Here is a 13,539-nt window from a genome sequence, read left to right as displayed (position 1 = left end):
AGAGAGAGAGAGAGAGAGAGAGAAAGGGGGGCGGGGGGTGTCACCCTCTGTCTGAGGGACCCAGTACAGCAAGATGTTGGCTGTGATTTTGAGTCTGAGCCCAAGGGCTGAAGTTTCCTTGGTCGCCATGGCAGCCCTAGCAGCTGCTGGCACCGCAGAAGCTCAGTAGAGAGTGCATAAGCCAGAGAATCAGCGCAAGCGAGAGTGAGTGCTTGTCTGTCCAAGGGGCCTGCACGGGTCCCATTCAGAGACGGAGAAAGGACATTGAGTGTCCAGCCCTGGGCCCCTCTCCCCAGCATTTCCAGCGGTCAGCGCGGCGGGCCAGCAGCCACCATGACCTCCTGGCAGCCTTGGACTCCTTCCTAGAGGAGGTGACGGTGCTCCCGCCAGGTCGGTGGGACCCGACAACCCGGATCCCACCCCCCAAATGCCTGCCCTCTCAGCAAAAACGGTATCCAGCTTGGGGAGGGGGGAGGCTTGTTTTTATATGTTTTTCTTTATATGAAATCCAGGCTGAGCAAAACTATAGATTTCTTCGGGGCGATGATAGGGGAGGTGGGAGGTGGGGACAGGGCGCTAATAACAATGAGAACAAAAAAGAAGAAAGTGTGCTAGAATTGATGGTGACGATGACTGCACGGCTCTTTTTAATATGGTTAAACTACTGAATTGTAAGATACGTGGATTATATGCCAACAAAGCTGTTACATTTTTTTATTTTAAAAGAAGAGGCAAAGGCACCGGGGGTCACCATCCCACTCAGCTCCCCGGTAGAGGTCCAGGTCCTGGGTCTGGTTCCACTGTGGAGGCGGGAGGGAACGTCAGGAAATGAAGGTTAGGGACCAGAGTCCGGCCCCTTGCTGCGGAGACCTTGAAAGAGTACTTCTCTCGGGGAGGGGGGGCTTCCCGTCTGTAAACCAAACCAAACCAAACCGAAACTCACTGCCAGAGAGGCTCTTCTGATTCCCAAAGGCCAGCTGCTCCCCAGGTGGTCATCTTTCTGGGAGCGCAGTCCTGTTGACATAGTAGGTCAAGCACTGGGCAGCTAACCCTAGGGTGGGCGGTTCCAACCCACTGGCCGCTCGGGGGAGAAAAATGAGGCCACCTGCTCCCATCGGTAAGAAGGGCACGTATGACCCCCGTTGACCTCCTTGATGGGAAGCCGTCTCCCCTCCCGGTCACTGCGACAGCCCTCGCCAGCAGAGACACGAGCAGCCACCAGGGGGAGGGACGTCATGAACTCAGCCGGCCAGTAGCAGACTGGTTTTGAGAGCCTCCACCTACCTGGGTTCTCCTTTCTGCTCAGATCCCTCTCACAGCTGTGGGGGGCTAAGGACCCCTCCGTCCCTTGCGGGGCTCCAGCTGAGGACAGGCATGGCCGTGGGCCGCACGCGCCCAACCCAGAGTTACAGCGGACCGGCAGGTGAGGCGAGCGAGGGTGCCCGCCCCGTGGGACTCCCGGTGGGGAGCTGAGTCCCGGGGGATCAGAGGTGTGCGCTCCTGGTGGGAGGGGCACATCCGGGTACAGGAACCGTCTGATGGGGGCGTGGGGCGTGGGCGCCTGGGTCTCTGACAACCCACCACGGGTGGGCGGGAGGCTGTTCGGTGGACTTGTGCAGGACGTGCGCCGGAAGGCCTCGTGGTATCCTAGCGATTTCTCGGACGCCCTGCACCTCCAGTGCGTTTCGACTGTGCTCTACATCTACCTGGCCACCGTGACCAACGCCATCACTTTTGGAGGGCTGCTGGGAGATGCCACCGATGGTGCCCAGGTGGGTGGCGCTGCCCCGTGGGACACAGCTGTGGAGTCACGTGGAACGATGAGTGGGTTGGGGAACGTCTTCAGCAGCTCGGGCCTCCTGCAGAGCTGAGCCCTTGTTGGCTTCCAGGGGGTTCTGGAGAGCTTCCTAGGCACAGCGGCAGCCGGAGCGGCCTTCTGCCTGATGGCGGGCCAGCCTCTTACCATCCTCAGTAGCACTGGGCCGGTGCTGGTCTTTGAGCGCCTGCTGTACTCCTTCAGCAGGTAGGCGGGCTCCCCCACCTTTCCAGACCCTCGGCCTAGTCGTGGCTGAGTCAATAGGGGTGGGTGGGCTCTGTGTGCTTGGCAGGAGGGGCGCTTAACCTGGGTTGACAAAGAGCAGAACCGCCCTACTGAGCCCTGCCAATCTCATGTCCCACAGAGATCATGGCCTAGACTACCTGCCCTTCCGTCTGTGGGTCGGTATCTGGGTGGCTACCTTTTGCCTGGTAATGGTGGCCACGGAAGCCAGTGTGCTGGTGCGATACTTCACCCGCTTCACCGAGGAAGGCTTCTGTGCCCTCATCAGCCTCATCTTCATCTACGATTCTGTGGGCAAAATGCTGAACTTGGCCCATGCTTATCCCATCCAAAGGCCTGGCCCTGCCTATGGCTGCCTCTGCGAGTTCCTGGGCCCAGAAGGTGGGTGATGAGGGCTTGGTCAGATGAGAGGAGGGGCAATCCTGGTGCCCTCCCTGGTGGCCCCTGGTTCCTTCTTTGAGCTCCAGGGGACCCCTTGCCAGCAGCGCTCTCCCGCCCGGCTTCTGAATCAGTTGAAAACAGAGACAATGGAGTAGCAGATGGAGGCCAAGGAGCTTCTTTATTCCCAAGAACATTGTAGAACATGGGCTACATGTCTAGACAGATGTATGGCCTTCCTAATGATAAAACCAAAATTCGATAGATGGCCCACTCACTCAGTCAGAAGCCCTGGTGGCACTCTGGGTAAGACTCAGATGCCAACTAAAAAGTCAGTGGTTTGAATCCACTAGCTTCTCCATGAGAGAAAAATGCAGTAGTCGGCTTCTGTAGAGTGCAGTTTAGGAAAGCCCAAGGGCAGTGCTGCTAACCTAAGGGTCACTAGGAATTGGAACCAACTTGATAACACATAGCAACATCTGCCCAGTTATGGCACTACTGGGTAGAGCCTTGTCCCAAAGAAACTGAGTTAAATACACAATGTGGGCAGCTTACTCCCCCAGAGAGAGGAGAGCAAGGATCTAGGCCAGATACACCACTTCTGCCAGAGAGGCTTGATGTCTTACACTTGAGACAACAGACGTGGGGAAGACTTGTTCCCTCTAACCTGTGCCATACCTATGCTAGGATAACCAGGCCCAGTTCTGGCCCTGAAGAAGACCCCAGACTCAATGTCATCGAGTTGATTTTGACTCACAGTGATCCTATAGGACAGGGCAGAACTGCCCCCTGTGAGTTTCTGAGACTGTAATTCTTTACGGGAGTAGAAAGCCACATCTTTCTCCTGGTGGCTTCAAACTGCTGACCTTGCAGTTAGCAGCCTGGCACATAACCACTACACACCACCAGGGCTCCTACCCTGGAAGAATCACCCAGGTTTGTAAATCTAACAAGCCCATATGCATAGACTTTCATCAAACATTTCCTGAGCATCTACTCTGCTACGTCCTATGCTAGACACCAGGGACACAGATGGGCAGAGGATACAAGGGGGTGGGCACAAGGGAATGTTCTGAGGAGCACAGACTTGGTAGCAATGGAATCAGCAGACAGGTGGGTCAGTGCCAAGAACTGTTTGGTTCTCTGATTTATCTGGTCTGCTCAGATTAGGCTCCTGGGGGACTTGAGAAGGTTCCCAGGGCAGGAGACATATATTTGTGAATCCTCTACTTCCAGGAAATGAATCTCAATGGCAAAAGACGAGGTCAAAGGGCACTGATGACATCATAAGCATGGTGAGAGTCTGGGAAGGGTAGAGGACAGAGAACTCAATGCTACCTGAATCTTCCTAGCCTATAGTCACTGGGGTTCAGACATTCCTATGGCTGAAGACCTCCCACCCTAAGCTCTTGGCATCTCAGCAGGTCCCCCTCCTTATGAAGTAGGCCTGGGAGAGCAGGATGTTCACTCCACGACCCTGACCACCCGTCTCTACAGGACCTAGGCCTGGTCAATGCCTCACTGCTGCCCCCAACTGAGTGTGTCCAGCGGGGAGGTCACCCTCGTGGCCCTGGCTGTCATACGGTCCCAGACATCACCTTCTTTTCCCTCCTCCTCTTCCTTACCACTTTCCTCTTTGCCACGGCCCTCAAGCATATCAAGACCAGCCGCTTCTTTCCCGCCGTGGTGAGTGTTCCCGCTGTCTGTGGGGGCAGCCAGGCCCCCTGCCTTGAGCCCGCTCTGAAAATGAGCAAGGCTGTAGAGGGAAGGGAATGGTGAACCCAACACTGGCCAAGTGTCCATCCTGTGGCCAGGCACGCAAGGTACTCAGCGACTTCGCCTCAGTTTTGGCCATCCTGCTGGGCTGTGGCCTTGACGCCTTCCTGGGCCTGGCCACACCGAAGCTCATGGTGCCCCAAGAGTTCAAGGTAAGAACTGGAAGTTGAGGGGTGGGGCAGAGGGAGAAGCAGGGCCAGCAGGCAGGGCCCGTGAAGAAGCTGCGGAGATGCCACCGCCCTTCCGCTCCCACGAGCTGCAGCTTCCTCACTCCCGGCACAGAAGAATAGTAGTACTGGCCTCCCAGGGGGCTGTGAAGACGGGAAGAGGTGCTGTGCCTGCCGCGCGGTGAGCACAGAACACACCTAAGGTTAGGTCAGAGGTTAAGAGCACTGTACTAGTCAGCGGGCTGTGGGGTTGAGTTCTAGCTCTGTCACGTGCTCTTAGACAAGTTCACCTGTATTTCTGAGCTTCACTTGCTTTTCTTTTTTTTTTTTCTGAGCTTCAATTTCTTCATCTATAAGATAGAAATTATAAGTGACAGTCGTGCCTCCTTCAGGCTGTGTTGAGGTTTACAGAAGACCACAGTGTGAAGCACTTTCCATAGTACCTTCCTCTTACCAAGTTCTCGAGAAAGGCCAGACTCTGGTTGCTATGGGCTCTTCTTAGCCTTGGCCTGGGCCTACCTGTTCCACTATTCCCCCCCTTTCTTCCTGGTCACCCCGTCCTGGGCTCTGATCATCTGAAGCTCTGGCTGGCACTCCCTCCCCACACAGTGTGCAGGACAAGGCTTAGCACTGATTCCCAGACTTGGCCTCCCCTACAGCCTCCCTCAGGGCAGAAGAGCATGGGGAAGCCTCGGAGCTTAGAACCAGAGGCAGCAACTGAGTCCCTACCCCGACACTGACGCTTATAATCAGAGCAGATATTGGAGATACACCCAACCCTGCCTGTGCCCCAGACCAAGGCAGGTCTGAGCCTGAGTTGCCCCACCCTGGATTGGAGAGGTTGCCTTGGGAGGAGTGTCAAGAAGTGTGGGCAGGCCACTTCCTCCTCCTCCTCATTCTCCATGGAGGGAGGGATCTTGAGCCCCTGGTTCCAGTCCAGTCCCCAGGTTATTCCCCTTCCTTCAGCCTTCTTTCAGGGCTTAATTCTTTGAACGAAGCGCGTACACACACACTGTTCCCATCTCTCGTGAGGGGTGGGCTTGTGTTAGGATGCCAGAGCTGACGTGTGTGGGTGAGGCATGCTCACTGTGAGAGACCCTCTCCTGCCATGGAATGCTCTCTCCCCAGCCTACCCTCTCGGGGCGTGGCTGGCTGGTGTCACCCTTTAGAGCCAACCCCTGGTGGCTCAGCTTGGCGGCAGTCCTGCCTGCCCTGCTGCTTTCGATCCTCATCTTCATGGACCAGCAGATCACGGCCGTCATCCTCCACCGAGCCGAGTATCGACTACAGGTGAGGCCTCAACTCTGAGCCCGAGGCGCAGAAGCTCCAGGGTGGGCTCCTGGCCCACACCCGGAGACCGAGGACCCAGGCCGGGGCTAGCTTCATCCTCATCTCCTCCACCACTGACCTGTAGAAAGGGGCTGGCTTCCACTTGGACCTCTTCTGTGTGGCCGTGTTGCTGCTGCTCACCTCAGCACTGGGGCTGCCCTGGTATGTCTCAGCCACGGTCATCTCCCTGGCCCACATGGACAGTCTTCGCCGGGAAAGCAGAGCCTGTGCCCCCGGAGAGCCGCCCCGCTTCCTGGGTATCAGGTGAGGCTGGCATTCGCTTGCAGTGAGCAGTGGGCAGCAATGTGGGCTGGTTAGTGGGGTGCAAGGCATTCATTCTGGCAGCTTATGTTCTAAGCTGGTGGATCCCTGGCTGGACACAAGCGTGGCATTGGGGGGTAGGGGGGTTCTAGCTGAGTGGCTGAGTCAGATCATCCCTCTTCTCTAGGGTCTGGCCTTGGGGGTGGGAGGATAGTTAAAAAGGGCAATATCGTGTTAAAGGAGGGAGCAGCCAGGGCTGAGGTGGAGAGCGAGATACCACTTAACAGTCCCTGAAGTGTGGAGTGCTTCAGGGACAGTATTGGGGGAGCCTGGACACACACAGTGTTGTCACCAGTGGAAATCACTGTCTAACGTGTATGGAATCAACTTTGTAAACTGTGAGAGGAGTCTTTTTAAAAAAATCATTTTATTGGGGGCTCGTACAACTCTTATGACAATCCATCCATCCATCCATTGTGTTAATAAGCACATTTGTACATTTGTTGCCATCATCATTCTCAAAACATTTTCTTTCTACTTGAGCCCTTGGTATCAGCTCGTCATTTTTTACCCCATGAAAGAGGCATCTTTACGAGCCAATTTCCCACCAAAATAAAAGCCAGCAACAAGGAGCCCATGTTGAGCCCATGGAGAAGCCTGGGATTCCCATAGAGAAGTGCCCTGCTCAGTCCGGCCCACTGAGTCTTCAACCCGAGTGAGCTAAGGTCCTCTCCTTTCCAGCCACCGTCGGAAGGAATCCCTCTAGTTCCTCCCTGTTGCCAGGATCTGTAGGCATGTCTGGTCAGGGTCTCCAGGTGCCCAGGGGCTCCCTGGGACTCTGGCTAGCCACCCCGTCTCCCCGCAGGGAGCAGAGGCTGACGGGCTTGGTGGTGTTCGTTCTCACAGGCGTCTCCATCTTCCTGGCACCTGCGCTCAAGGTACCTTTGTCAGACAGGTCAGGGCCAGGGTCAGGGTGTGGTCACATAGCAGGGACTGACACTGGTGGAGCACTTACTTGCTGTAGGGCAGGCACGATGATCGGTTCCCTCCACGTGTGGTTTCATTTCCTTTTCCCACTCATTCCGAGAGGCACAGCTTTACCAAGGAGGAACCTGAAGGCGAAGGAGGCCAAGGAACTTACTAGAGCCCACTGAGAGCCAATTTTTGAACGCCGATCTAGCTGAAGGCCCATCTCTTATCCAGGGTTGTTTTTGTTTTTTCCCCCACAAAGTGGAGCAGGGCGACCACCACCGCCGCCACCACCCTCAAGGATCCAAACATAGCCTTGCCCCAGCCACTCCACAAGCTCTCAGTCTGAACAAGGCATCCCAGAAAAATGCTGAGGCAAACCCTCTCACTTGTCCCATACCGGATGTTTATAGACTCAGCTAGGTACCTGGGAGGAAGGGGGTGCCCCAAAGGAATACGCAGCAAGCTCATGCCACCAGGACCAGCACAATCAACAACCACCACCACCGTTCAGTAAAAAGAGCAGAGATATCCACAGAGCTGAGGCAGCTAGCAGGCCAGGGGGATATGGAGCGTAGCCGCCAGTCACTGGCCGGATACGGGAGGTTCAGGGAGGGAAAGGTCACAGAGGCTGGTGAGAGTGGAGTTGTCCAAAGAGCCAGATGGACCGGATCAGCCACTTAATAACTAGTTGAGACTCACTCAGCAGATGTTCACTGAGCCTCAACTGTATGCCACGCACGCACGGCTCCCTGTTCTGGGAATCTTGTTGCTGTTGTTGTTGGCTGGCACCGAGTGTGCTCTGACTCAGAAGGCCCCGGGGGGTACAGAGTAGAGCTGCTTCACAGGGCTTTGCGGGATGTGCCCTCTTGGAAGTAGATCCTCAGTCCCGTGTTCCAAGGTGCACTGGGTAAATTTGAACCAACCACCCTTCAGCTCACAGTCAAGTGCGATACAGTCATGGTCCAGACACCAGGTCCCCATCTGTGCCATCTAGTATGAAGGAACATATTTTTAATTTTATTTTATTTACCAAAAATAAGACCAGACACGAGGGAATCCCCGACCGTGATAATTTCTGTGAAAAATCAAGGTGGGTAAAAGTGACCTAGAGTCCCTAGGGATCTGGGGGTGGCTACTTAGATGGACTGGTTGGGGAAGGCCTTTTGGCATGAAAGGCCATGACAGAAAGCATGAGCACTGAGATGGAAGGAGCGGACTGACCATGCAGAGGCCTGGAGGAAGGAGCTTAGACAGAGGCAGACGACAACGCCAAAGGCCTTGCTAGAGGCGGGGCCTGGCTGGGCACGCTGAGGGCATGACAGGAGGCCAGGAGCTTGGAGCCCAGATCGGGGAAGGAACTGTAAAGGACAAGGTTGGAGAAGTAAGCCAGGTAATGGCAAGTGACTTTGTCTCTGAAATTCAATTGCCCCATCGCCCATCGGTAAATTGGAGACAATAATAGAAATGGCCTTGTCTGATTGAAGGAAGGAGTCCACGAGCTCAGGCATGCAAAGTGAGAAGTCAAAGGAAGGCCTGGGCAGGCCGAGACGCTGGAGGGATGGATTTGGTGCAAAGGTGGAGGGAGCACCTAGGTGGCTGGCAGGGCAAACTCCTTGGTCAGCCCTCTGCTTCTTTCTCCCAGTTCATCCCGATGCCGGTGCTCTATGGTATCTTCCTGTACATGGGGGTGGCAGCACTTAGCAGCATCCAGGTGAGCCCATTAAAATCGCCTACCAACCCAAGTCCTCTTCATGTGTTCTCCCCTACCAGTACCCCCTGCCTGTGCTTGCTAATCAATTCCTTTCTTATTCTCCTTGCCTGCCTCTCCTGGGCACAGGGACTGGGCTGCCACACAGGGAGTAGAGAGGGGGCCAAGGGAGTCTTCGGGGTGGCGATCACTAACAGTGACATACCCCAGGCTACCTGAGTGCTGTGTGTGCCTCGTCCTCTTGTTCCTAGTTCACCAAGAGGGTGCAGCTACTGTTGATGCCGGCCAAACACCAGCCAGATCTGCTGCTCCTGCGGCATGTACCTCTGAGCAGGGTCCACCTGTTCACGGCCATCCAGCTGGCATGCCTGGGACTGCTCTGGACCATCAAGTCCACCCCTGCGGCCATCGTATTCCCCCTCATGGTGATTTCGGGTGGGAGTGGGTGGTGGGTCCTACCTCTGTGGGTGACTTGGGAGACTCCAATCCTAGGAAGGGGGGCTAAGACCCTCACAAAGGAAAGATCCATCGGCCCTCTCACTTGCGCTGGCTCTAGCTGTTGGGAATACTGGCACAGAGAGAAAGGGTGGGTGCCGGCTTTGCCTTTATCCCAGCATCTTCGGTCTGCTCTGATCAACCACCAGGCAGGGGCAGCAACCCCAGAAGGAAACTGAGGCCTGAGTTACTGAGCGAGGTGACCAACTGGGTAGTTTCTGGCTTTGTTCTTGCTCACTGGGGAGATGAAGGGCCATGGGCTTTGCAGGGAGACCAGCATGCTTCCTCTGGGAAGTTAGTATTCTCGGCGGGTCCATTTCCTTTTCGGTACGATGGGAATGATTGTATCTAACTTACCGGATTGTGTTAGCATTCAGTGGGGTGCGGAGCAAAGCCCAGCACATGGCACATGCCCATGCCCTTAGCCGTCGTTAGCCTTCCTGCTGCTGGTGCTGACGGCGCTGGGCTGTGTTTCTGTTCCTGCAGCTGCTGGGCCTGGTGGGGGTCCGAAAGGCACTGGAGTGGGTCTTCTCACCCCAGGAGCTCCTTTGGTTGGATGAGCTGATGCCAGAGGAGGAGCGGAGCAACCCCGAGAAGGGGCTGGAGCCAGAGCACTCCTTTAGTGGAAGTGACAGCGAGGATGTAAGCACCAGGCTGGGCTCTTTCAGAGGTTGGCAGGGGAGGTGGAGAGGTGGGAGGTGGAGAGGTGGGAGGTGGGGGCAGTGTTCTTCCAGGAGCTGCCCTGCAGCCCAAATATATTTCTATTAAGTTTGAAGCTCTGATCAGCACAATCACCTTAGTCCCTTATTGAGATAGGCAGATGGAGGAGAGGGGAATCATGCTCCATAGGGTTGGGGCCCAGGTTTATGGTGAGCCTGTGGGGGTGGGAAAGGGCTGGGGACATACCCCAGTGGACCCTCTCTCTCAGCCCTGATCTGCTCTCTCTGGGTTGGAAGCTCTGTGACTCAGGGTCCCTTCCTGTCTGCGTATCTCTTTGTTTTTCTTTCCCATCCTACCTGGGATGGTTCTTCCACAGTCGGACCTGATGTATCAGCCAAAGGCCCCAGAAATCAACATCTCGGTGAACTAGCTGGAGTAGAAGAAGGCTCCTGGGGGTGGAGACCCCACACTGCTGAGCATGAGGTGAGGGGTGACGAAAGAGATGTCCAGCACTGTACGGAGACCAGTCTTGTTTTTCTGACATGCCAGTGAGCCCTGGACTAGGGCTAGGAAGGTCTCTCCAGGGGGCAGAGGGAAACCTTGGCACCTTGCAGTTTGAAGTCTGGCCAGTAGAGGGAGCCGGAGTTCCTGCCACATGGTGCTTGGAGAGGAAAGATGCAAAGCCAAAAGGGAAGAAAGAAGGAGGAGGGGGAGGAAGTGTAGAGCCTGCAGAGAGGGAGGAGGTGCTCCCTTCCATGGTCCCAGAGGCTCCTCACATAGGCTGCGAAGAACCACAGGCCAGACAAGTAGAGCGAGCTTCTGTCATGTACCCTCTCTGCCACTCACTCATTTTTTGGTCATCTATGTATCGAGTGTGATGGGTACCTATCGTGTGAGTAGGTCCCTGGGTTGCACAGAGGTTTGCACCCCGCTGCTCAATGAAAGGTTGGTGATTTGAATCTACCCAGTGGCACTGAGTAAGAGAGGTCTGGCGATCGACTTTCGTAAAGGTTACAGCCCAGGAAACTCCGTGGAGCACAGGTCTCTTCTGTAACCCAGAGGGTTGCCTTGGGCTGGAACCTACAGAATGGCAAGGGTTAGGGTTTCGTTTAGTCGCGTGAGTCTTTAGTTAGGTACCAGAGATAGTAAGCCAATCATGGTCCCTGCCCTCAGGAAGCCTGAATGCTAGAGAGAGAATCAGATGACTCCTGTTGGAGTGGGATAGTGCTGGACACAGGAGCTATAGGAGCAGTGTGGCACCTAATCTATTCTTAGAGGCCAATGCCGGTGGTATGGGGGGAGTTTGGGAAGCCTTCCAGGAGGAAGTAGTCCATAATTTGAAATCTGAATAAACAGAAGATAGCTAGGAAGATGGAGAGGACACACACATCACACAGAGAGACAAAAACACAAAATTAAAATCCATTGCTGTTGAGTTGATGGGAGAAAGGTGGGGCTGTCTACTCCCCCGGGGTTACATCTTGGAAACTCACAGGGGCAGTTATGCCCTGTCCCGTAGGGTTGCTATGAGTTGCCATGGACTGGATGGCAGCATGGTGGTGTTTTGGCTTTTCGGCTGAGTTAATCCTCTGTAGGACAGAGAAGAACTGCTCCCTGGCGTTTCCAGGCTGTTATTTTTAGGGATGTAGCATGCCACATTGTTTCCCCATGGAGTGCCTACTAGGTTTGAACTACTGACCTTGCAGCTGAATGCTAAACCACTGCACCACCAAGGTTCCTTCTGTCAGAGGGCATAGCAGGGACAAAGGCCTACACCGGGTTGTCCTTAATAAGCTGAACTTTCTCTGGGACCATGAAGCACCCTGTTCTCCAAGCTCCTCAGGGAAAACACAAAAGCCCCCACCACTTGGAATGGAATGTCTTGTGGACAGCAGGAGAAAGGGTGGTTCTATCCACTGTCCCAGAGAGGCTCTTTTGGGTTCCATGTATTTCCTCTCAGCCCTTTCTGCTCTGTTCTCTGCCTTGCTGTGCACTTGCTCTGGCCTCATCATGTCTTCTCTCAGTTCACAGGTACCAGGTACCCAGGACGTCTGGAGAGTGCTGGCCTTTGATATAACTGCTGGATACTCAGTCCACTAGGGACCTAGAACAATTGGGCAGAACTGGGGGTCACCTTGGTCATACTCCTAAGAGGAGGTGGAAATGGCAGGAACAGCACATTTGCTGTGTGGGTAGGAGAGGTTGGTGAGGGACTGACTGGGCCCCATTCACTGTCTAACCCCTTAAAGGGAGCTGAGATCAGAAATCCTTCTCATTTATAAATTCCCTTCTACAGAATCAAGTTGTTAGGAAACACTTTTGTGCTTGCATAAAGGAGAAAAAGGTCCCTCTTTCCAAAATAATTACTTTTGCTTGGAACAGGTTTTACATGTGCAAAACTAATCTTTATTGCTGTTTTTTGTGTTTCTGATCACAAAAGTCAGCGTGATTGCCTCAAAATATTGAGACACTACTAAAGTTCAAAATTTTGAAATAGAAATCAACCCAGTGGTAGCTAGTATTTGCATTTTTTGTGTATAACATTGTTCTGACTTATTTCAAATGGACATATTAACATTTTAATTAAAATTGTATCAAGCTGACAGTTCTGCAACATGCGTGTCACTTACTATGCCTGCCCTGGATGTTTGCACACGTCAGTGCACACGTCAGCCTCAGCTCTTTGCCATCCACCTAGAATGCTGCTCAACATGTCCAGTTGAACTTATCATTGTGTTCCCAAAGACCACGTCTATTTGATTTTCTCCTTTTTGTTATTGCCTTTGTTTTACTTTGGGTGACTGTTATTGTGGTAAAATACCCATCACATAAATTTTACCATTTTAAGGATTTTCAAGCGTACTTAAAATGCCTTTTAGATGGATAAATATGTTTTTTAAAGAAAATGTAAAATGCCTTCTTCAAGTGCAAGAGTTTCTCCAGGCTTACATACCTAGGAGTGGAACCAAATAACAACAAAAAGAACACCTATACATCCAACACTTAGAAAGGAAATACTTCCAGTGCTGCAGACATTACTGATGACACTTCCCCCTGCCATTATATCATTCCCAAATTTTATCCTACCCACGATTGTAAATTTTATGGTAATTAATCTGTCTTTATGTTCCAATGTCAACTTATGTATCCTTCTGCATTTATTACTTTTGGCTGCTATATAAATGGAATCATAGGACATGAATGCTTCGGTGACTGCTTCCTGCACTCAGCGTGGGTGTGAGCATCAATCCCGTGGATTCATGTAGCAGGGCTTCACTTGCTCTGCTGTATAGCACTCCCTTGTGTGACTCTATCCCGACTCAATGACCATCCTTCTGTGGACAAGAAGTCACTAGCGAAGCCATCTGGACCCGGTGCCAGCTTTGTGGAAAGTTGAAGCTGGTTTAAATCATGCGACTCAAAGTCCTCAGTGGTTATTGGATTTTTGTTTGTTATTCCTCTTCCAGTCAGTTATGGTGAGTTGCATTTTTCTAGGGACCTATCCATGTGAGCTAAGTTTACTGGTGTCAGGTGTTGTTGTGCTGACGGGCTTACTCTGTGGCGCACGTTTGGCTATACAGTAGTCCTTTCTCACGGCTAATGTCTATGCATCCTCTTGTGTGTTTGGGGCTACTCTTGTCAGAGGTTAGCCTGTAACTAAATTTTGCCATCTCTACGCAATGTTTTCCATTTAATTACTGCTCTTTATTATTTTCTTCCTCCTCTTTTCATTT

The 13,539-nt window shown here is 53.3% G+C and overlaps 1 protein-coding gene and 1 long non-coding RNA gene across 5 annotated transcripts in view; one reads left to right on the top strand and one right to left on the bottom strand.

Annotated features, from left to right (window-relative positions):
• The window catches only part of SLC4A9 (solute carrier family 4 member 9), a 15,436-nt gene extending 2,429 nt beyond the window's left edge, over positions 1–13,007 (top strand). Inside the window, exons 7-22 of one of the 4 annotated variants that reach the window (XM_045284901.1) lie at positions 297–451; positions 1,307–1,423; positions 1,652–1,772; positions 1,890–2,023; positions 2,181–2,440; positions 3,674–3,732; positions 3,935–4,123; positions 4,252–4,365; positions 5,509–5,670; positions 5,795–5,973; positions 6,836–6,908; positions 8,585–8,653; positions 8,902–9,075; positions 9,632–9,787; positions 10,182–10,288; positions 11,830–13,007. In XM_045284901.1, the coding sequence (XP_045140836.1) occupies positions 297–451; positions 1,307–1,423; positions 1,652–1,772; positions 1,890–2,023; positions 2,181–2,440; positions 3,674–3,732; positions 3,935–4,123; positions 4,252–4,365; positions 5,509–5,670; positions 5,795–5,973; positions 6,836–6,908; positions 8,585–8,653; positions 8,902–9,075; positions 9,632–9,787; positions 10,182–10,235 (2,016 nt within the window). In that variant the 3' untranslated portion in view covers positions 10,236–10,288; positions 11,830–13,007. Of the gene's footprint in view, positions 1–296; positions 452–1,306; positions 1,424–1,597; positions 1,773–1,889; positions 2,024–2,180; positions 2,441–3,673; positions 3,733–3,934; positions 4,124–4,251; positions 4,366–5,508; positions 5,671–5,794; positions 5,974–6,835; positions 6,909–8,584; positions 8,654–8,901; positions 9,076–9,631; positions 9,788–10,181; positions 10,289–11,829 lie in introns of all 4 variants that reach the window. The other 3 variants (XM_045284902.1, XM_045284899.1, XM_004696662.2) reach the window with 3 other exon arrangements.
• The window catches only part of LOC123521061, a 35,649-nt gene continuing 28,569 nt past the window's right edge, over positions 6,460–13,539 (bottom strand). The window contains exons 2-3 of the long non-coding RNA XR_006679552.1: positions 6,986–7,082; positions 6,460–6,897 (exon numbers count right to left, since the gene is read on the bottom strand). This is a non-coding gene — a long non-coding RNA (uncharacterized LOC123521061). The remainder of the gene's footprint in view (positions 6,898–6,985; positions 7,083–13,539) is intronic.

The sequence above is a fragment of the Echinops telfairi genome, unplaced genomic scaffold (genome assembly GCF_000313985.2).
Source record: "Echinops telfairi isolate 266 unplaced genomic scaffold, ASM31398v2 ScPeMD7_7469;HRSCAF=8507_0, whole genome shotgun sequence".
Taxonomy (NCBI): Eukaryota; Metazoa; Chordata; class Mammalia; order Afrosoricida; family Tenrecidae; genus Echinops; species Echinops telfairi.
The sequence above is the reverse complement of the archived record's forward strand: the minus strand, read 5'-3'. Positions and strand labels throughout refer to the sequence as shown.